A 24,572-nucleotide genomic window follows, 5' to 3' on the forward strand; every position below is an offset into this window, starting at 1 on the left:
ACTGTTACATTGATGATGTTGACCCAGATCACTGGTTGCTGTGGAGAAGGAGAAGGTCAAAGGGGGTGAGTGTAACCCATGTGAAATGGATAGCTAGTTAACAGTGTGCACTAGCGGCATTTCAATCGATGACGTCACTCGCTCTGAGACCTTGAAGTAGTTGTTTCCTTTGCTCTGCAAGGGCCGCGGCTTTTGTGGAGCGATATGTAACGATGCTTCAAGGGTGACTGTTGTCGATGAGTGCAGAGAATCCCTGGTTCGAGCCCAGTTTGGGACGGAAGCAAGACTGTTACACACACACAATTGATGGATAAAGTAAATTTGGGTGACAGTTTAACAATATGATGGCAGACACACACACACAGACGTACCTCCGTTGAGGATCTCTATAGAGTGGACAGTAGCTGAAGAGGTGAGGATGACCTTTCTGCCGTAACCAATGGTAACATGGTGGGCTTCACTGTGGCCGGGGGTCCATGGCTGCAGGCCGGGCTCCCTGTCTGGACACACTGTTGGATAGACCAATAGGGTTAACGTCATGACACATACAGATCTCACTGATCACTGATGTTCTGATCTGGCCCATAGTTTCCACCAACAAACACTATGCCAACATCCTATAATTCATTCATCAGTCAACGTCATTGATTGGACGGACAACAAACGGGCCAGCCAACCAGATCTTCCCCTGGGCTAATACAGATTGATTAATAGGTTCCAATCGACTGGTTTTCTCCATGAAATAACCCAGCTGAGAAACCATCGGACACAGCAGTTTGAGAGTTAGGTCTTGGAACTAGATCTGTCTGGGCTTTAGCCAAATCCTTTGTCATTCTCATGTCGTGTCTGACTCAAGGAGTTGGCTAAAGAACTAACTGTTACTGCAACAATGGGTTAGACAGCTAGCAGTATAGCTCTGGGGAGGCTGGAGGTTCAGAGAGAGAGAAAGAACAGTTCAGAGAGAAATAGAGAGAGGGAGAGAGAGAGAGGAAAGAGAGGAACAGAGGGGAGCGAGAAAGATAGAGAGAGAAAAAGATAGATAAAGAGAAAAAAAGAGAATGAGAGAGAGACATTTGAAATGTTTGTGAAATGTCTTTATTCTTTTGGCACTTTTGTGATTGTAGTGTTTACTGTTGATTTTATTGTTTATTTCACTTTTGTTTATTATCTACTGTACTTCACTTGCTTTGGCAATGTTGACATATGTTTCCCAAGCCAAAAAAGCCTTTGAATTGAGAGAGAGAGAGAGAGAGAGAGAGAGAGAGAGAGAGAGAGAGAGAGAGAGAGAGAGAGAGTAAAGGGAAGTATCTGGGGTCAACCAATAGGTTCAGAGTTCCTACTTCCTCTGTTCTCTGTGTGATCATGATGTGAAGGACAGTGGTCTGGCGATCTGCAACAGGCGTTGCACTACACTGGGCAATGACATCTGCATGCACACATACACACAGTATGCCACACAAATAAAACATGAACACAGGCAAAAACACAAACTTACGGAAGCCCAAGGCAAACAATAACAAGAAAAAAAGTAGACACTTGGAATTATCTCGTCCGAACAACTTGGTATATTGTTTGAACGACTTAAGCTCAAATGAAATGGGAAGCATTTTTTTAAAGCTCGTGAACGAGCCTGCTCATGCTGAAAATAGAATGCATATGAGTGAATGAAAGAAGACAGGCCGCGAGTGTCAACGGCATCCAAATCAAATCAAATTTTATTGGTTACATACACGTGGTTAGCAGATGTTATTGTGGGTGCAGCAAAATGCTTGTGTTTCTAGCTCCGACAGTGCAGTAATATCAAAAATTTTCACAACATATACTGTACCCAATACACGCAAATCTAAGTAAGGAACGGAATTAAGAATATATACATATATGGACGAGCGATGTCAGAGCGGCATGGACTAAGATTCGGTAGAATAGTATAGAATACAGTACATACATATGAGATGAGTAATGCCAGATATGTAAACATTATTAAAGTGACTAAGATACAGTAGAATAGTATAGAATACAGTACATGCATATGAGATGAGTAATGCCAGATATGTAAACATTATCAAACAAGTATGGCGTCATAGCGCTTCAAATTAGAATGCAAGGGACTAGGGACTGTGTCTACGCGAGCGATGCTGGTAAAATGAGCAGGTCAATGACATTGTAAAGGATTTAAAGGGATTAAAGGGTTTAAAGGGATTGTTATGATCTTCCCTATGCTAAGTAAACTAAAGAGGTAGTTTCAAATGGATTGGGTTTATCACACCTTATTCATATACGCACATACGTCCTCTCTCCACAACTCTCCCATCATTAACCACAGAGTATTTCCTGAGCATTCAGAGTGAACGGATAATAATATCATTCCCAAGGAAGCGAGGCCAAGTCTCGGCGTGCCTGGCAGCGGACATGTGGAAACGCTGACCTTAACGCTTTTCAGACTGTTTCATCAAAAAACACAGTGTACCCTGACTGAACTCTGTCTCAAATGACACACACACTGCCACACACACAGACAGCCAGCCACACACATACGCACACACACACAGACAGCCACACACACACTGCCACACACACACACAGACAGCCACATACACCACATACACAAGTGCACTGCTTTTGAGTGGAGCCACATAGGGATAGCCACATAAATCTCTGGTCAAACATAGGACATTATATTTAGGAGGTTTTGAATGCCAGGAATGATTTATAAACTGAAACAATGCATCCAGGACCTTCAAATGGACTGGATGCAAGTTTTCAATAGGGAATTGAACGACCCCTTGTTAATGGTGTGTGTGTGTGTGTGTGTGTGTGTGTGTGTGTGTGTGTGTGTGTGTGTGTGTGTGTGTGTGTGTGTGTGTGTGTGTGTGTGTGTGTGTGTGTGTTAGGGTTAACACGAAGCACTTGTAAAATATTGTGTGCTGTAGCTTGGAAAATAAACTAATGTGGCTCTGGATGACAACATAATGAAGTTTATTTCCAGTTAGGACGGTTTCCGTCAAGAGTGAGCTCCCGAGTGGTGCATACTGTAAACAACAACACCCCACAAAGCATACTGTAAACAACAACAAAACAACACCCCACAAAGCATACTGTAAACAACAACAAAACAACATCCCACAAAGCATACTGTAAACAACAACAAAACAACATCCCACAAAGCATACTGTAAACAACAACAAAACAACATCCCACAAAGCATACTGTAAACAACAACAAAACAACATCCCACAAAGCATACTGTAAACAACAACAAAACAACATCCCACAAAGCATACTGTAAACAACAACAAAACAACATCCCACAAAGCATACTGTAAACAACAACAAAACAACATCCCACAAAGCATACTGTAAACAACAACAAAACAACATCCCACAAAGCATACTGTAAACAACAACAAAACAACATCCCACAAAGCATACTGTAAACAACAACAAAACAACATCCCACAAAGCATACTGTAAACAACAACAAAACAACATCCCACAAAGCATACTGTAAACAACAACAAAACAACATCCCACAAAGCATACTGTAAACAACAACAAAACAACATCCCACAAAGCATACTGTAAACAACAACAAAACAACATCCCACAAAGCATACCGTAAACAACAACAAAACAACATCCCACAAAGCATACTGTAAACAACAACAAAACAACATCCCACAAAGCATACTGTAGCTATTGTCTATTTCTGCCCTCAACCACTAGCTCTCATTCTGTGAATCCCTATGGAAAGGCAGATGAGATGATTCTTTGAAGAAGTTGCCCTTAGGCAGATATCTAGGATCAGCTTTTCCTCCACGGATCTTAACCCTAACCATTATGGGGAATATGCTAAACTGAGCTTAGATCAGTGTCTAAGGGGATCTTCATCTTACTCCATTGGGCTCTACCAGTAGGTAGCAGAGGGTGTTAATAAACAACATCATGCATTCATTATATATATGTATATTATTTTTACAGTAAGTTTGACAATAGCACTGTTTAAAGTCTTTGTCATTATGTTGGTACTTCATGCTGTGTTTTAAGAGCACACTGACAAAAACAGCAGAACAGACACACACGCACACACACAGACGCACAGAAAGGCATGATGCCGTGTGTGTGTGTGTGTGTGTGTGTGTGTGTGTGTGTGTGTGTGTGTGTGTGTGTGTGTGTGTGTGTGTGTGTGTGTGTGTGTGTGTGTGTGTGTGTGTGTGTGTGTGTGTCTATTTACAACTGACAAAATCAGCAGCATGAACACATGCCTCCCTCCTACTGCTCATGTTACTTTTCTGCCCTTTAAAGGGTATGTTGGATTATAGCCCAATCTGGCAACCGGAGGAAAGTCAACCTGGCAACTGAAGCTAGGCCTTCATGTTAGTGAATATACAGAGTAGCTTACTGTCAAAAACAAAAACACTATGGTAGGAAACAGCAGAGAGAGAAAGGAAGAGAGAGAGAGCGTGAGAGAGCACGAGAGAGAGAGTGAGAGAGAGAGAGAGAGAGAGAGAGAAACATTGCTTTGGCAATGTTTCCCATGCCAATAAAGACCCTTGAATTGAATTGAACATTTAACTGAGAGAGAGAGAGAAGGAAGGAAATGTAACTAGAAATATTTGTTATGTGTCTGTTAATATGAAAACCTGAGCCACTGGAGTCTAGCCATGGCTTTAGAGGCTGCCCTGCCGCACATAGACACACACACACCCACCCACCCACCCAGACACACCCACACACACACCCAGACACAGAGGGAGAAGGTGGAGAGGGAGATCCACTCTCCTTTCCTCACACGTGGCAGACACAGTTATACCTTCAATCGCTCAGACTGACCTACTTCCTCCTTCTCACTCCCTCCCTCCATACCGCTCCCACTTTCCTTCTCCTTACCTCTCTTCCAAACGTCCCCATCCCTCTCACTCCCTCGCTCTTTCCATCTCCCTCCTCTCGCTCTCTCTCCTTCCATTTCACCGCCTCCATCGTTCTCCCTCTACCTCCTACCTTCTCCTTCTATTACTCTGCCTCCCTCTCTCCCTTCATCTCTCTCCTCCATTCATCTCTCACCATTCATTTATCCTCCTTCATCCCTCTCGCTCTCCATCCTACTCAACTACAAAGGTCAAATACCTAAAAATTGTTGTTCTGCAGCTAGTCAGGGCCATGGTCCACTACAGAAAACTCTACCCTCTACCAGGGCCATGTTCCACTACAGAAAACTCTACCCTCTACCAGGGCCATGTTCCACTACAGAAAACTCTACCCTCTACCAGGGCCATGTTCCACTACAGAACACTCTAACCTCTATCAGGGCCATGTTCCACTACAGAAAACTCGACCCTCTACCAGGGCCATGTTCCACTACAGAAAACTCGACCCTCTACCAGGGCCATGTTCCACTACAGAACACTCTACCCTCTACCAGGGCCATGTTCCACTACAGAAAACTCTACCCTCTACCAGGGCCATGTTCCACTACAGAAAACTCTACCCTCTACCAGGGCCATGTTCCACTACAGAAAACTCTACCCTCTACCAGGGCCATGTTCCACTACAGAAAACTCTACCCTCTACCAGGGCCATGTTCCACTACAGAAAACTCTACCCTCTACCAGGGCCATGTTCCACTACAGAAAACTCGACCCTTTACCAGGGCCATGTTCCACTACAGAAAATTCTACCCTCTACCAGGGCCATGTTCCACTACAGAAAACTCTACCCTCTACCAGGGCCATGTTCCACTACAGAAAACTCTACCCTCTACCAGGGCCATGTTCCACTACAGAAAACTCTACCCTCTACCAGGGCCATGTTCCACTACAGAAAACTCTACCCTCTACCAGGGCCATGTTCCACTACAGAACACTCTACATGGTGGAGGTGGGGCGGTATTCTGACTTCAGATCATAATCTCATACCTGTAATAACAGCTGAATGACCTGTCCTAAACCCCTAATTCCTGTCATTACACAGTCATGGCATTCATAAGATCTGTAATATCTGCAGTACTGACCTGTCGTAAACCCCTAATACCTCTCTAATACCTGTCATAACACAGTCATAGCATTCATAAGAGCTGTAATATCTGCAGTACTGACCTGTCGTAAACCCCTAATACCTCTCTAATACCTGTCATAACACAGTCATAACATTCATAAGAGCTGTAATATCTGCAGTACTGACCTGTCGTAAACCCCTAATACCTCTCTAATACCTGTCATTACACAGTCATAACGTGCATAAGAGCTGTAATAGCTGCAGTACTGACCTGCCTGTATGATAGGCAGCACAGCCATCAGTAGTGGGACGCATGTCTTCATCTCTCAATGAGAAGTATGGATTACTGGCAGAAGAGAAGTTTTCTCCAGAGTGTGCACTTCGTAGGGCTTAATGTGGATTAGCAGGGGCTCACAGGGGGATGAGGCCAAAGGCACCTGCAATAAGAACAGATAGAAGACAAATAGTGTTAAACCAAGGCTTGGCATCATAACATGTGCAGACACACACACACACACACACGCACGCACACACACGCGCACACACACGTGCACACACACGTGCGCACACACACGATTGGTGAATAACATTCCATGGTGCCATGCTCTTTACAGTCAAGGCTTTTGAGGATTTGAAAACGTTGGTGTTTTAGACTCATCTTCAAAGAGTTAGAGGAGAGAAGTTCTCTCAGGATCAAAGACTAGCACAGCGACTAACGTAGCATAGCCACTGGGATAATAACAGTTATATCTCACTGCTTTTACACTAGTTATATAAAACACTTACGTAACAAGGAGGGAAAACCCTACTGTATGAGGACATGTACAGTGAGGGGAAAAAAATCATTTTATAACATTTTTGACATGCGTTTTTCTGGATTTTTTTGTTGTTATTCTGTCTCTCACTGTTCAAATAAACCTACCATTACAATTATAGACTGATAATTTCTTTGTCAGTGGGCAAACGTACAAAATCAGCAGGGGATCAAATACTTTTTTCCCTCACTGTATGTAAGGGGTGCGTACTGGCGGTAGAGAAGTCAGGCGCAGGAGAGCAAAAACTGATTTACAACGGCGCAGTTTAATAATAAAAAAACACCGTTAACAGAACAATAAATCAAATGGGTACAAAACCCGTCAACCACCAGCATAACGTGCACAAGCACTTACAACAAACAATTCCGCATAAGGACATGGGGGGGAACAGAGGGTTAAATACACAACATGAAATGACGGAATTGAAACCAGATGTGTGGGAAGACAAGACAAAACAAATGGAAAATGAAAGGTGGATCGGTGATGGCTAGAAGACCGGTGACGCCGACCGCCAAACGCCGCCCGAACAAGGAGAGGGACAGACTTCGGAGGAAGTCGTGACAATGTATTACAGACTAAATGTTGGGCCCAATTAAATTGGCTGTTTCTTGCATTGTATTGAAGCAGTACCTGTTTTTACAAAGGTAAAAAAACGAAACAGTTATTATGGGTATTCAAATAAATGTAATTAAACCTATTACTGGTCGACTTCTTTCAGGTAGATGTACAGATGTGTTTAAGTAGGGTGGCAAAATTCCAGTAAGGGATTTCCAGAAATCCTGGTGGGAGGATTCAGGGTTTTCTGCTTATTCTGTGATCTTCCAACTAGGATTTCTGGAAAACCTGGGAATTTTGGGAAACCCTATTGAAGTAGATTTTGAACAAAGAACTTGCAGAAACATTTCTAAAGCAGATTTGATTAAATTCCAGTCTCTGTGTTCCTATTATACATTGGAGCCTGTAGTTGCTAATTAGTTTTTTGTCTGTTGTTTTAACCATAGTGGAGTAGGATACAGCAGATCCATTCCATTTACATGTTAGTCATTTAGCAGACGCTCTTATCCAGAGAGACTTACAGGAGCAATTAGGGTTAGGTGTGTTGTTCAAGGGCGAATAGACAGATGTTTCACCAAGTCGACTCAGGGACTCGAACCAGCGACCGGTTACTGGCCCAATGCTCTAATTCGCTAGGCTACCTGCCACCCCGACCCAAAATCAACACTAGGCTAAAATAGTGACCTTGTTTGTAAAAATTATTTGTAGATACATGAAGACATGACACACAGATTAAAAAATTACGTAACATAGATTTGTATAAGAGTTTTTATTCCATCTATCTCAAAGGAGGAGTTGTATACAGAGAGACAGAACGCAGAGAGAGGCTTCCATTAGTCATAGTGAGTATCCTCTTGTCAGAACTGGACCTGCAGACATAGAGGGGAGGTTGGGACTAAACTGGCCCCTCATCAATATTGGTGTTCTCAGTCCCACAATGCCACAGGGCAGCTGGTCCTGTTAGTCCTGCAGAGAGAGAAGAAGCAGAGAGAAGAAAAGATAAGGGTTAGTGTGTGTGTGTGTGTGTGTGTGTGTGTGTGTGTGTGTGTGTGTGTGTGTGTGTGTGTGTGTGTGTGTGTGTGTGTGTGTGTGTGTGTGTGTGTGTGTGTGTGTGACCCCACTAAAGGGGTATTAACAACACGTACATTCCTCTGTTCAAAACTGACGTGATGTTTTATCTGGGGGATCACAAACACACACACTCCAACACAATCTATAGACAGAGGTTCTACTGTATCTAGAACCAACATGTCTTAGAACCTCAGTCTATAGATTCTAAGACATGTTGGTCTAGATACAGTAGAACCTCTGTTCTACTCCGCTAGCCAGCACCTCACCTAAACAGGTGTTCTACTCCGCTAGCCAGCACCTCACCTAAACAGGTGTTCTACTCCGCAAGCCAGCACCTCGCCTAAACAGGTGTTCTACTCCGCTAGCCAGCACCTCGCCTAAACAGGTGTGCATTTCTTTCACCTCCAACACAGGGAATATTAACAGAACCTTAGTTCAGTAGCTGTCTACGCTGTAGTACACACACACAGTGTAGCGTCCAAGCCTGCTGGTTATGAGAGAGTTTATGGGCTCAGCGGAACTATGAAAGCAGAAGTTACTCTACGTCTCAGCACTGCTCTGTGGAAACACACACACACCTCCCACAGGATTAATAAAACAGGGAACTTCAGTGAGGGATTCCCCTTTTTCTCTTCCTGAAGTACGCTCGCCACACACACACACACACACACACACACACACACACACACACACACACACACACACACACACACACACACACACACACACACACACACACACACACACACACACACACACACACACACACACACACACACACACACACACACACAGAAAACAGGGGTGGAGACAGGACCTTCAATGACCATCATTTCCTTCTAAACTAAAACCAGACCCACATGTCCTGTATAAACATCCATTAGCTCCATGTATAGTTTATAATAATATACTTCTGGGGTAAAACACAGCAGTATAAACCTACAACTACAATAAATAATATACTATTATGGTAGAATACCAAATGACAGACAAAGCAGGACTATTGTAGCAGTTGAGTCTTGTTAAAACCATGGACAGCTGGAGCTACAGAAGGTAATGTAGGTAATGTAGTTAATGGTATTTCACCAAAAACACTGAATATGAGAGGAACATGATCCCCCCAGAACTGTGCTGATGAGACACACACCCTAAAATCTACACCACGCCCTAGCATAACACACACACACACACACACACACACACACACACACACACACACACACACACACACACACACACACACACACACACACACACACACACACACACACACACACACACACACACAGACACACACAGACACACACACACACACAGCTTACAGACTGATGTATGGTCAATGCAGAGATAATTCCGATGTAGCAGTAATGCTATGCCTTATTGCAGGGTTCCCCAACTGGCGGCTCGCGGTCCACATTTGGCCCTCAGGTGATTTTATTTTTTTGTCTACAAATTGACCATCCGCTCAAGAAGAACTCATCATGAATCTAGCTGACGATCACTGCACTATTGTCTCTCAGAGGTCACAGCAATAAGATGCTTTCTCTAGACCAATCACTCAGAGGAAGCAGAGCTCACTGTCTGTGTTGAAACAGCTTTTTATAGTCACTAATCCTGTTCAATATACCCTACTGTCTGTCTGTCCCTCTCTGTCTGTCCCTCTCTGTCTGTCCCTCTCTGTCTGTCCCTCTCTGTCTGTCCCGTCTCTGTCTGTCCGTCTCTGTCTGTCCCTCTCTGTCTGTCCGTCTCTGTCTGTCCCTCTCTGTCTGTCCGTCTCTGTCTGTCCCTCTCTGTCTGTCCCTCTCTGTCTGTCCCTCTCTGTCTGTCCCTCTCTGTCTGTCCCTCTCTGTCTGTCCCTCTCTGTCTGTCCCTCTCTGTCTGTCCCTCTCTGTCTGTCCCTCTCTGTCTGTCCGTCTCTGTCTGTCCCTCTCTGTCTGTCCCTCTCTGTCTGTCCCTCTCTGTCTGTCCCTCTCTGTCTGTCCCTCTCTGTCTTCCTGCGTGCCTGGACAAAGTGCAGTCTATTCCTCTTTAATACCACTTTAATTGAGAAATATATCTATATGACTCATATTGTGGGTGACATTTAGAAGAAATGTTCCTTCTTAGAAAGTGAGCTGGGCCTGGGCCAAACATGGAGTGGCAGCAAAGGCTTCTGTCAACAAGTAAATCCAGATGGAGAGATCCCTCAGAAGGCCTCAGGGCCAGCCTCAGTAGGGCCCACCGTAGCGGAACATTTCACAACGCAAAAGGAATATCTGTGTTCTGATTGGACGAGTTCACGTAAGCACCTTCCCATTTTCAAACGTTTTCTCTCTACTGAACAGGAGCTACCCAGATGAGCCTGAAGTGTATCATTCTGAACAGCAAGGGAGAAACTCAACACCAGTAGTCACCAACCCTTTGCTGTTCCTGGAACCCGTTCAAGTATTCTTGACATTAGTGCTGGGCTGGAACAAAAGCCTGCACACCTCGTACTGTAGCTTGTCCAACAACGGGGTTAGGTGACCACAGCTCTATAGTGCCTAGTCTTTCTCCCACTCAGTAAATGAATCAGGTGTGTTAGTGCTGGGCTGGAACGAAAGCCTGCACACCCTGCCTGTAAGCCTCTCCATTTATAGTGGTGCTGTAAAGTGTCTGCCTCCACAAGGGGTCCAGATGGCTCTCTCTCTCCATGTTTGAACAATACATGAGGTTAAACTATGTGATAACTCTATACAGCGGTCACCAACCCTGGTCTTAGAGTGGCTGTGCAGACATTTCTGTCCTCTCTTCCCACTACACACACACACACATGTACACACACACGCATGCATGTACACACACACACACACACACACACACACACACACACACACACACACACACACACACACACACACACACACACACACACACACACACACACACACACACACACACACACACACACACACACACACACACACACACGCATGCATGCAGGTCAGCACGCATGGAGGCGTTCAAGCAAGCAAGCACACACACACACAGTCACAGACAGACAGACACATATACAAAGCATGAATGTACAGACACACACAATCACTCTCTCTCCCTCTCTCCAGGGGTAACTGTACCCTACAGTCCTGTTCACCAGACACTCTTACATAACCCCAGTAACAGACCTACAGTATTGTAACAAGTCTCATAACCCCAGTAACAGACCTATTGTATCAAGTCTCATAACCCCAGTAACAGACCTATTGTATCAAGTCTCATAACCCCAGTAACATACCTATTGTAACAAGTCTCATAACCCCAGTAACAGACCTACAGTATTGTAACAAGTCTCATAACCCCAGTAACAGACCTATTGTAACAAGTCTCATAACCCCAGTAACAGACCTATTGTATCAAGTCTCATAACCCCAGTAACAGACCTATTGTATCAAGTCTCATAACCCCAGTAACAGACCTATTGTATCAAGTCTCATAACCCCAGTAACAGACCTATTGTATCAAGTCTCATAACCCCAGTAACAGACCTATTGTATCAAGTCTCATAACCCCAGTAACAGACCTATTGTAACAAGTCTCATAACCCCAGTAACAGACCTATTGTATCAAGTCTCATAACCCCAGTAACAGACCTACAGTATTGTAACAAGTCTCATAACCCCAGTAACAGACCTATTGTATCAAGTCTCATAACCCCAGTAACAGACCTACAGTATTGTAACAAGTCTCATAACCCCAGTAACAGACCTATTGTAACAAGTCTCATAACCCCAGTAACAGACCTATTGTAACAAGTCTCATAACCCCAGTAACAGACCTATTGTATCAAGTCTCATAACCCCAGTAACAGACCTACAGTATTGTACCAAGTCTCATAACCCCAGTAACAGACCTATTGTATCAAGTCTCATAACCCCAGTAACAGACCTATTGTAACAAGTCTCATAACCCCAGTAACAGACCTATTGTATCAAGTCTCATAACCCCAGTAACAGACCTATTGTATCAAGTCTCATAACCCCAGTAACAGACCTACAGTATTGTACCAAGTCTCATAACCCCAGTAACAGACCTACAGTATTGTACAAAGTCTCATAACCCCAGTAACAGACCTATTGTAACAAGTCTCATAACCCCAGTAACAGACCTACAGTATTGTAACAAGTCTCATAACCCCAGTAACAGACCTATTGTAACAAGTCTCATAACCCCAGTAACAGACCTACAGTATTGTAACAAGTCTCATAACCCCAGTAACAGACCTATTGTAACAAGTCTCATAACCCCAGTAACAGACCTATTGTATCAAGTCTCATAACCCCAGTAACAGACCTACAGTATTGTAACAAGTCTCATAACCCCAGTAACAGACCTACAGTATTGTAACAAGTCTCTTAACCCCAGTAACAGACCTATTGTACCAAGTCTCATAACCCCAGTAACAGACCTATTGTATCAAGTCTCATAACCCCAGTAACAGACCTACAGTATTGTAACAAGTCTCATAACCCCAGTAACAGACCTATTGTAACAAGTCTCCTAACCCCAGTAACAGACCTATTGTACCAAGTCTCATAACCCCAGTAACAGACCTATTGTATCAAGTCTCATAACCCCAGTAACAGACCTACAGTATTGTAACAAGTCTCATAACCCCAGTAACAGACCTATTGTAACAAGTCTCATAACCCCAGTAACAGACCTACAGTATTGTACCAAGTCTCATAACCCCAGTAACAGACCTATTGTAACAAGTCTCATAACCCCAGTAAAAGACCTATTGTTCCAAGTCTTTATACACAGTCAGACAGTGTACCTCAACAAAACGTAGTTCTTGTCCTTTGTGATACTGGCAGGCTAGGAATGAAGGATGACAGCACAGAGAAAAAAGAGGAGAAAAACAAGCTGTATCTGTCAATGTGTGAATACATTTAGCAATTCCATCTATCTACAGACTGTGATGAAATCAAGTAAACCACCAGTCTTCTCTAAGTAGTACTTATAACACAGTGCTGAAACTATACATTATCCACATAGTATGGAGCTGATTACAAGGTGCTGTATGATTCACTCAACAACTGCTTAACTGCTGCAACTACACAGAGCTGTCTCTACCTTGAACACAAGGATGGACGGAGGGAGGGAGGAGAGGGAGGGAGGGAGGGAGGGAGGGAGGGAGGGAGGGAGGGAGGGAGGGAGGGAGGGAGGGAGGGAGGGAGGGAGGGAGGGAGGAGGAGAGGGAGAGGGGGGGGGAAGGGAGAGAGGGAGGTAGGGAGGAAATGAGATGAGAAATGAGATTTGGTTTCAGAAAAATATCATTTTGCTGCATACTGTACATACAGTCCTCACAGAGATAGCAGTCAACCTGATACGGGGGGGGTCAAGGTGGCAGAACTGGCTGGCATGACAGCTATTTTTACAAACACACCCACACACGCACGGACACACACACACACAAACAGACACACACACATGGACACGAGGAGCTTGGAAGTTTGAGAAGCAACCACCTACCACAGTAGTTTAAACCACACACACACACACACACAGACACAGACACAGACACACACACACACACACACACACACACACACACACACACACACACACACACACACACACACACACACCCGTGCAGTGTGTGACTTGTATCTGTGGGTGAAAGACATCATACTGTACGCTTTACCTTTTAATTTTCTCTCTCTCTCATTAATCCTGCTTTCCATAATAAAATGATGAAAGCTCCAAAGTGCAGCGGGGAGAAATGGAGAAGAACATGGTCTCATTAGTCAGAGGGGAGAAATGGAGAGGAACATGGTCTCATTAGTCAGAGGGGAGAAATGGAGAGGAACATGGTCTCATTAGTCAGAGGGGAGAAATGGAGAAGAACATGGTCTCATTAGTCAGAGGGGAGAAATGGAGAGGAACATGGTCTCATTAGTCAGAGGGGAGAAATGGAGAGGAACATGGTCTCATTAGTCAGAGGGGAGAAATGGAGAGGAACATGGTCTCATTAGTCAGAGGGGAGAAATGGAGAGGAACAAGGTCTCATTAGTCAGAGGGGAGAAATGGAGACGAACATGGAGAGGAACATGGTCTCATTAGTCAGAGGGGAGAAATGGAGAGGAACATGGTCTCATTAGTCAGAGGGGAGAAATGGAGAGGAACAAGGTCTCATTAGTCAGAGGGGAGAAATGGAGAGGAACATGGTCTCATTAGTCAGAGGGGAGAAATGGAGAGGAACATGGTCTCATTAGTCAGAGGGGAGAAATGGAGAGGAACATGGTCTCATTAGTCAGAGGGGAGAAATGGAGAGGAACATGGTCTCATTAGTCAGAGGGGAGAAATGGAGACGAACATGGAGAGGAACATGGTCTCATTAGTCAGAGGGGAGAAATGGAGAGGAACATGGTCTCATTAGTCAGAGAGGAGAAATGGAGAGGAACATGGTCTCATTAGTCAGAGAGGAGAGAGTAAATCAGTATCTAACAGAGCCTGGAGCAACGCAGCACAGTTCAATCTGAAAGAAGGAGATGAAAGAACAGAAATGTTAGTGTGATGAAATTAAACAAACGCAGCAGATACACGCACGTACACGCACGTACACACACACACACACACATACACACACACACACATACACACACACACACATACACACACACACACACACACACACACACACATACACACACAGAGGAGATACACACACAAATGCAGCAGATGATGCAACCTACGAGCTCAGGAAACATTGAGAACTGTTTGAAAATGCTTCCACACGCACAATATGACATGTATCAATCAGCTGGTTGAGGAAGAAACAGACAGACCAGAGGACAGGTGGTTTGGTAGATAACACTCTAAAGGAATCCCCTGGAGCACTTCTATGGTTCACTTAAAACCCTGCAGCTGATGACATCCTGTGATTCCTATGCCGTCTGTGTGAGTGTGCGCGCGTCTGTGTGCGTGTGTGTGCGTGTATGTCTGCGCGTGTGTGTGCGTGTATGTGTGTGTGTGTGCGCGCATCTGTGTATGTTTGTGCGCAAGCATGTGTGTATGTGTGTGTGTGTGTGTGTGTGTAAAAAAACGAATGAGATGGGAATCCATATGTTAGTTATGGGTGGACCATATGCTGGTTACTGTATATCAGCGGATCTAGGGCTACCACTTGACTTTGATCTCACTATCTGACATGTTGTTCTACACATGCACAATCTGACAACCATGTGGGCTTTTTCCATTGCTATCTGGCAACCAGGTGGGCTTTTTCCAATTCTATCTGGCAACTTGCACTTGAAAATGTTCAATAAATACATACATTAGTCTCCCTCTCCATTTACAGTATAGAGCAGTATTTCTCTAACCTCTCCACGAGGACCCCCAGACGTTCCACAATTTGGTTGTAGCTCTGCAGGGCCGTGTGTATCAAGCGTCTCAGAGTAAAAGTGCTGATTTAGGATCAGTTTTGCATTTTAGATAAGATTACATGGACAGGGGGGTCCTGACCCTAGATCAGCACTCTGAGATGTTTCATACCTACGGCCCACAGGCTACAACCATGGTTCTAAATAAGACATTTAGGAGCAGCAGAAAATAATAATATATTGATTGATTGAGATACAGCCTGTACTGGGTCTAAATGAAGTCTAGCTACTGTTGAAGCACATGCTGTTGCCCTAGAAACGAATATGTAGCACTGTAAACACAGTTTATTATAAAAGCTAAAATGTTGATACCACAGGAGGTTGGTGACACCTTAATTGGGGAGGACGGGCTAGTGGTAATAGCTGGAGATAAATCAGTGGAATGCTATCAAATATATCAAACATATGGTTTCCATGTGTCTGATGCCATTCCATTTGCTCTGTTCCAGACATTATAATGAGCCGTCCTCCCCTCAGCAGCCTCCCCTGGTTGATAGGAATACCCGTCACTGAAATGACAAAGTCATGTGTGGAATATTACGTTTATACATGCTGTAAAATCACTATTTTCCGATTGAGATGCATTACACTGAACATTTTACAAACTCTTTAAAAATGTCACGTTTGTGATGATGACATGCAAGAGATCAGTCATTCATACATTCCTTGATCTCCTGAAGAAGCTATCCCTTTCCTTTCTTTCTGTGCCCCCAAATCTTTGGATATACTGGTCAATTTACCAGGTTATTAGCTAGCTATCCTATAAGGTAACATGACTGAACAAAGTGTAATCAAATGGTTAACGACGAAAGTGTGTCAAAATGCGGTCCCGGCGATCCGCTATAGAAGATACAAATGTTGTGCCGGTAATATGGGTCAGATCTTTTGACCTGGTTGGGATAGAAGCAAGGAGTTTTCGCTGTAGTAATGGTGCAACCAGGATGCTAACGAATCTGCACTCACTAGTTTCTCTAGGGCTCTGAAACAACGGTACAGCGAAGCCTTATCATTGCAACAATCACTATCTGGGAGAGTTTTGTTCATAGTGGCACAGTGCTCCCAGTGTTAAACTGCTGGTTGCATAGCAACATATTGGTTGTAATTTAGAGTCCTGCTCCTACTCAAAGACACTTTATGAATATGCTCCCTGAACTAAAACACCTGATTCAACAAGTCAATGGCTTGGGGATTAGTTGACTAATCAGGTGTGCCGGTACTGGAATAGATCAAGTGGAACGGCTAGGGGTCTAGGAGGCTAGGAGGCTAGAGTGTTGGGAGGCTAGGGGGTTAGGAAGCTAGCAGGCTAGAGTGTTGGGATGCTAGGAGGTTAGGAGGCTAGGAGGTTAGGGGCTAGGAGGCTAGGGGGTTAGGAGGCTAGGAGGTTAGGGGGCTAGGAGGCTAGGAGGCTAGGGGGCTAGGGGAGGCAAGGGGGTTAGGAGGCTAGGAGGTTAGGGGGCTAGGAGGTTAGGGGGCTAGGAGGCTAGGAGGTTAGGGGGCTAGGAGGCTAGAGTGTTGGGAGGCTAAGGAGTTAGGAGGCTAGAGTGTTGGGAGGCTAGGGGGTTAGGAGGCTAGGAGGCTAGGAGGTTAGGAGGCTAGGGGGTTAGGAGGCTAGGAGGTTAGGGGGCTAGGAGGCTAGGAGGTTAGGAGGCTAGAGTGTTGGGAGGCTAGGGGGTTAGGAGGCTAGAAGGTTAGGAGGCTGGAAGGCTAGAGGGTTAGGAGGCTAGGGGTTAGGAGGCTAGGGGTTAGGGGTTAGGGGGTTAGGAGGCTAGGGAGTTAGGGGGTTAAGAGGCTAGGGGGTTAGGAGGCTAGAGTGTTGGGAGGCTAGGGGGTTAGGAGGCTAGGAGGTTAGGGGGCTAGGAGGCTAGGAGGCTAGGGGGTTAGGAGGCTAGGAGGTTAGGGGGCTAGGAGGTTAGGAGGCTAGAGTGTTGGGAGGCTAGGGGGTTAGGAGGCTAGAAGGTTAGGTGGCTGGAAGGCTAGAGGGTTAGAAGGCTAGGGGTTAGGAGGCTAGGGGTTAGGGGTTAGGGGTTAGGAGGCTAGGGAGTTAGGGGGTTAAGAGGCTAGGGGGTTAGGAGGCTAGAGTGTTGGGAGGCTAGGGGGTTAGGAGGCTAGGAGGTTAGGGGGCTAGGAGGCTAGGAGGCTAGGGGGTTAGGAGGCTAGGGGGTTAGGAGGCTGGAAGGCTAGGGGGTTAGGGGGCTAGGGGGTTAGGAGGCAAGGGGGCTAGGGGGCTAGAGGTTTAGGGGGCTAGAGGGTTAGGAGGCTAGGGGTTAGGAGGCTAGGGGTTAGGAGGCTAGGGAGTTAGGAGGCTAGGGAGTTAGGAGGCTAGGGAGTTAGGAGGCTAGGGAGTTAGGAGGCTAGGGAGTTATGAGGCTAGGGAGTTAGGAGGCTAGGGAGTTAGGAGGCTAGGGAGTTAGGGGGTTAGGAGGCTAGGAGGCTATGGGGTTAGGAGGCTAAGGTGGACATTTTTGTTTTTGTGCTTTTCTAATAACCAATTTCTGTGTTCATGCAAGTGGCTGACTGAACGAATCCTCACTATCAGCATCTGCAATTTGGCAGTACGCCCAGAACCTTGTTTAGAGAAATTATATCTCAGTTTCAAGGTCTCAGCTTAGAGAAGAAGCCTCGTGAGGTACTGGTCTGTCACAAGCATGACCCAGTATTGGTCGTCACATGAATGAAGCAAACATTAATGATTAATTAATTATAAATAAGCTAAATCATGCAAATATGACTTGTCTGCAGTATATAAGACAACTAATGGGACTGACCTGTGAGAGTTCACTTCAGACAGGTACTTTATGCATCTAAGTTTGACTGTGACCTCTCCAGCTTCATTTAAGATTGACTTCGAGTGTCTCTGTGTAACAATTTCTACAACAGGGGTTAGGAGGCTAGGGGACTAGGGGGCTAGGAGGCTAGGAGGCTGGGGGCTAGGAGGCTAGGGGGTAGTCCAGGAAAAGTTTGGGAAACACTGGTATAGAGTTCAGAGTCCAGAGATTCTTTCAGAATTGTGCAGACAACATAAAGTCCCCTCTGATAACTGTTGGTCTCTGACACACACACACACGCATGTACACACACTCTCCAATAGTCTTCACACACACTCTCCAATAGTCTTCACACACACGCATGTACACACACTCTCCAATAGTCTTCACACACACGCATGTACACACACTCTCCAATAGTCTTCACACACACGCATGTACACACACTCTCCAATAGTCTTCACACACACGCATGTACACACACTCTCCAATAGTCTTCACACACACTCTCCAATAGTCTTCACACACACGCATGTACACACACTCTCCAATAGTCTTCACACACACTCTCCAATAGTCTTTACACACACGCATGTACACACACTCTCCAATAGTCTTCACACACACTCTCCAATAGTCTTCACACACACGCATGTACACACACTCTCCAATAGTCTTCACACACACTCTCCAATAGTCTTCACACACACGCATGTACACACACTCTCCAATAGTCTTCACACACACTCTCCAATAGTCTTCACACACACGCATGTACACACACTCTCCAATAGTCTTCACACACACGCATGTACACACACTCTCCAATAGTCTTCACACACACGCATGTACACACACTCTCCAATAGTCTTCACACACACGCATGTACACACACTCTCCAATAGTCTTCACACACATGTCGCTAACACTTCACTACTTCAGCGGCATGTTGATTCTCTTCTCGCTGACTGAACAACAACAAGCATCACCTACTGTCTAAGGAGATATATAAACAACTGACTAATGGCTTGTTTAATTACTTTTTTCAATTAAGGAGGACTTTTCTCCTGATGCGTAGGTACAGCGGTGGTTCTCACAGGCACAGATTAAACTGAAGAAAGAGGGAGAGAGGGGGGGGATAAAACAGAGAGGGCATGATAGAAGAGAAGGAGAGAGGGGGAGAAAGAAAGAATCAGAGAGGGACAGAAAGTGAGAAAGAGAGAGAGAGGAACCGTGCTGTGTGTCAGATGAGAATCTAAAAAAGGAGAGAGTTGTGCAGCGTAGCAATCAGGTCTAGACACGCACACACACACACACACCAACTCTTACTTTAGTTTTCTTTTCCTGTTTGCTATCGAGTGGTTCGTCCACACTTAACCCACACTGCCAATCTGCCCACTCAGACACAGACATACTCACATTTCACTGACCAGCAAACTGACACACACACAAACACACATTCCCACTTCACCTCTGTGACTCCCACTAATGATGAAGCTGCATATGCATGTCTCATTTTAATGCTGACACACACCAGCATAGTCGTCCAGAGTTTCTCAACCCCACGTCGGTCAGACAGATAGCTGACAACAAAGCATTCAGCTGTAATGTTAATACAAGTGGGCCTCCAGAGAGGGACAACATAGAATAAGGACAACAGAGATTAAGGAGAATTTGCTACAATGTTCTTGGAAAGGACGGAATACACCAGTTATACAACTGATTCAGTTCGAGAATTAACTTAAACCCAAGAGTTAAAACCTGTTGGGGCTAGGGGGCAGTATTTTCACGGCCGGATGAAAAACGTACCCAATTTAAACAAGTTACTACTCCGGCCCAGAAAATAGAATATGCATATTATTAGTGGATTTGGATAGCAAACACTCTGAAGTTTCTAAAACTGTTTGAATGGTGTCTCTAAGTATAACAGAACTCATATGGCAGGCAAAAACCTGAGAAAAAATACAAGCAGGAAATGAAAATCTTGTGGCTGTACTATTTTCAAGTCATTGCCAATAAAACACAGTGACAAAGGATTCATTTTGCACTTCCTATGGCGTCCATTAGATGTCAACAGTCTTTATAAAGTTGTTTGAAGCGTCTATGATGAACAGAGACCGGATGAGAAGGAAGGGAAGTTGATGTGCCTGGGATGTCGTCACTTCATTATTGCGCGCTCATGCACGTTCATGTGAGATGAGACCTTTTTCAAAACGTTTTTCAAGACACAGGAAAGGTCCGGTTGAAATATTACTGATGTTTCACATTAAAAATGGCCCTAAAGATTGATGCTAAACAACGTTTGACATGTTTGAACGAACGTAAATAGATTTTTTTTTTTACTTTTCGTCGTGACTTTTCCCTCCCGCGCCCTACATTTTGAGTACCCTACTGAACGCGCTAACAACACGGAACAACATGGAGTTATTTGGACATAAATTATGAACTTCATCAAAAAAAAAAAAAAACATTTGTTGTGGACCTGGGATACCTGGAAGTGCCTTCTGATGAAGATTATTAAAGGTAAGGGAATATTTCTAATGTTATTTATGATTTTAGATGATTCCAACATGGCGGCTATCTGTATTGCGTAGTGTATTTTTCTGCCCAGAGTACTCAGATTATTGCAAAGTGTGCTTTCCCAGTAAAGTTATTTTGAAATCTGTCAATGCGGTTGCATTCAGGAGATGTTAATCTATAATTCTTTGAATAACAGTTTAATACTTTAACCTGTTGGGTCTAGGGGGCAGCATTTGCACGTCTGGATAAAAAAAATGTACCCGATTTAATCTGGTTACTAATCCTACCCAGTAACTAGAATATGCATATACTTATTATATATGGATAGAAAACACTCTAAAGTTTCCAAAACTGTTTGAATGGTGTCTGTGAGTATAACAGAACTCATTTGGCAGGCAAAACCCTGAGACATTTTCTGACAGGAAGTGGATACCTGATGTGTTGTATTGACTTTAAAGCTATCCCATTGAAAGACACAGGGGTTTAGGAATATTTTGGCACTTCCTATTGCTTCCACTAGATGTCACCAGCCTTTACAAAGTGTTTTGAGTCTTCTGGAGGGAGATCTGACCGAACAAGAGCCATGGAACGGTGATGTCCCATTAGACACCTGGCGCTACTTCATGTTGGGTACCCTCGTTCCAATACGTTATAAAAGGCTATGCATTCGTCCACCTTGAATATTATTCATGTTCTGGTTAAAAAAGGCCCTAATGATTTATGCTATACAACGTTTGACATGTTTGAACGAACGGAAATATATTTTTTCCCCTCGTTCATGACGAGAAGTCCGGCTGGCTTACATCATGTGCTAACGAGACGGAGATTTTTGGACATAAATGATGAGCTTTTTTGAACAAAACTACATTCGTTATGGACCTGTGATACCTGGAAGTGACATCTGATGAAGAGAATCAAAGGTAATGGATTATTTACATAGTATTTTCGATTTTAGATCTCCCCAACATGACGTCTAGTCTGTATCGCAACGCGTATTTTTCTGGGCACAGTGCTCAGATTATTGCAAAGTGTGATTTCCCAGTAAGGTTATTTTTAAATCTGGCAAGTTGATTGCGTTCAAAAGATGTAAATCTATAATTCTTTAAATGACAATATAATATTTTAACAATGTTTTCTAATTTTAATTATTTAATTTCTGACGCTGACTTGACTGCCGGGTTATTGGAGGGAAACGATTTCCTCAACATCAATGCCATAGTAAAACGCTGTTTTTGTATATAAATATGAACTTGATAGAACTAAAAATGCATGCATTGTCTAACATAATGTCCTAGGAGTGTCATCTGATGGAGATTGTAAAAGGTTAGTGTATCATTTTAGCTGGTTTTATGGTTTTGGTGACCCTGTCTTTGACTTGACAAAACATTACACACAACTCTTGTAAATGTACTGTCCTAACATACTCTAAATTTATGCTTTCGCCGTAAAACCTTTTTGAAATCGTAAAACGTGGTTAGATTAAGGAGATGTTTATCTTTCAAATGGTGTAACATAGTTGTATTTTTGAAAAATTTGAATTTTGACATTTATTTGGATTCAAATTTGCCGCTCTTGAAATGCACCTGCTGTTGATGGAGTGCACCACAGGTGGCACGCTAGCGTCCCACCTAGCCCCAACCACGTTTTATAATGAGTATTTTTTGTAAATTCACTGGCAGTTTTGGGGGAGACACATTTTCTCAACGACACGCGCTGATGTAAAATGCTGTTTTTGGATATAAATATGAACTTGATAGAACAAAAAATGCATGTATTGTCTAACATAATATCCTAGGAGTGTCATCTGATGAAGATTGTCAAAGGTTAGTGCATCATTTTAGCTGGTTTTCTGCTTTTGGTGACGCCTGTCCTTGTATTGAAAATGGATGTGTGTACTTTTTTGGCTATGTACTCTCCTAACATAATCTAACTTTATGCTTTCGCCATAAAGCCTCTTTGAAATCGGACAATGTGGTTCGATTAAGGAGATGTTTATCTTTCAAATGGTGTAAAATAGTTGATTGTTTGAGAAATTTAAATTATTAGATTTTTGCTGTTTTGAATTTCCCGCCATGCTAGCAATCCCGTCACTGGGATTCTATCCCTAAATCTAAGAGATAACCTAAACACAATAATTAACCTGAACCTAAGATTTAAAATGTCGATTTCTTCATGTTTTTTGAAGAACATTGCTAAGAAATGCCTCAAATGACATCGTACTAATTTCTTAACTCATCATAATCCACAAAACATTAGCTGCAAGGATATTGCTAATGTTTTAGCTATTGTTGTCAACCTTGCCAACGACAACCAAATGTAATACAGGAAATTGAACAAACAGCAACATTTGGACCGGCTAGGCGAGGTTAAAAGGTCACTCTTGTTCATTTCTACTCCATAGATTATATGGGTATGTAATTGCAATTGTAGCTATATGCTGTTAACCTGTTAGGGCTAGGGGGCAGTATTGACACGGCTGGATAAAAAACGTACCCGATTTAATCCTTTACGTCTTCCATAGGGTCTCAGAGCCCGGGAAAACGTTGAACGATATCGAGGCAGGCTCTGGCTGAAACACTTTATCGCTTTTGGCAAGTGGCCGCTCAGAGTACTATGGGCTTAGGCGCGTGCCCGCTTCGACCGAATGCTTTCTTTTCCTTTGTCTGTTTATCTAAACGCAGATTCCCGGTCGGAATATTATCGCTTTTTTATGAGAAAAATGGCATAAAAATTGATTTTAAACAGCGGTTGACATGCTTCGAAGTACGGTAATGGAATATTTAGAATTCTTTTGTCACGAATTGCGCCATGCTCGTCACCCTTATTTAGCCTTTAGGATAGTGTCTAGAACGCACGAACAAAACGCCGCTGTTTGGATATAACGATGGATTATTTTGGACCAAACCAACATTTGTTATTGAAGTAGAAGTCCTGGGAGTGCATTCTGACGAAGACAACAAAGGTAATAACATTTTTCTTATAGTAAATCTGACTTTGATGAGTGCTAAACCTGCTGGGTGTCTAAATAGCTAGCCCTGTGATGCCGGGCTATCTACTGAGAATATTGCAAAATGTGCTTTCACCGAAAAGCTATTTTAAAATCGGACATATCGAGTGCATAGAGGAGTTCTGTATCTATAATTCTTAAAATAATTGTTATGCTTTTTGTGAACGTTTATCGTGAGTAATTTAGTAAATTCACCGGCAGTGTTCGGTGGGAATGCTAGTCACATGCTAGTCACATGCTAATGTAAAAAGCTGGTTTTTGATATAAATATGAACTTGATTGAACAAAACATGCATGTATTGTATAACATAATGTCCTAGGGTTGTCATCTGATGAAGATCATCAAAGGTTAGTGCTACATTTAGCTGTGGTTTGGGTTTATGTGACATTATATGCTAGCTTGAAAAATGGGTGTCTGATTATTTCTGGCTCGGTACTCTGCTGACAT

At 43.7% G+C, this 24,572-nt stretch overlaps 1 protein-coding gene across 6 annotated transcripts in view; it reads right to left on the reverse strand.

Moving 5' to 3' along the window:
* Nucleotides 1–24,572, reverse strand: part of LOC106587725 (cell migration-inducing and hyaluronan-binding protein) — a 168,034-nt gene that overhangs the window by 89,497 nt on the left and 53,965 nt on the right. For all 6 annotated transcript variants that reach the window (XM_045708744.1, XM_045708740.1, XM_045708743.1 and 3 more), the window contains 2 exons: nucleotides 6,263–6,428; nucleotides 372–509 (listed from right to left, as the gene is read on the reverse strand). In XM_045708744.1, the coding sequence (XP_045564700.1) occupies nucleotides 372–509; nucleotides 6,263–6,314 (190 nt within the window). In that variant the 5' untranslated portion in view covers nucleotides 6,315–6,428. The remainder of the gene's footprint in view (nucleotides 1–371; nucleotides 510–6,262; nucleotides 6,429–24,572) is intronic.

This window comes from Salmo salar, chromosome ssa26 (genome assembly GCF_905237065.1).
Source record: "Salmo salar chromosome ssa26, Ssal_v3.1, whole genome shotgun sequence".
Taxonomy (NCBI): domain Eukaryota; kingdom Metazoa; phylum Chordata; class Actinopteri; order Salmoniformes; family Salmonidae; genus Salmo; species Salmo salar.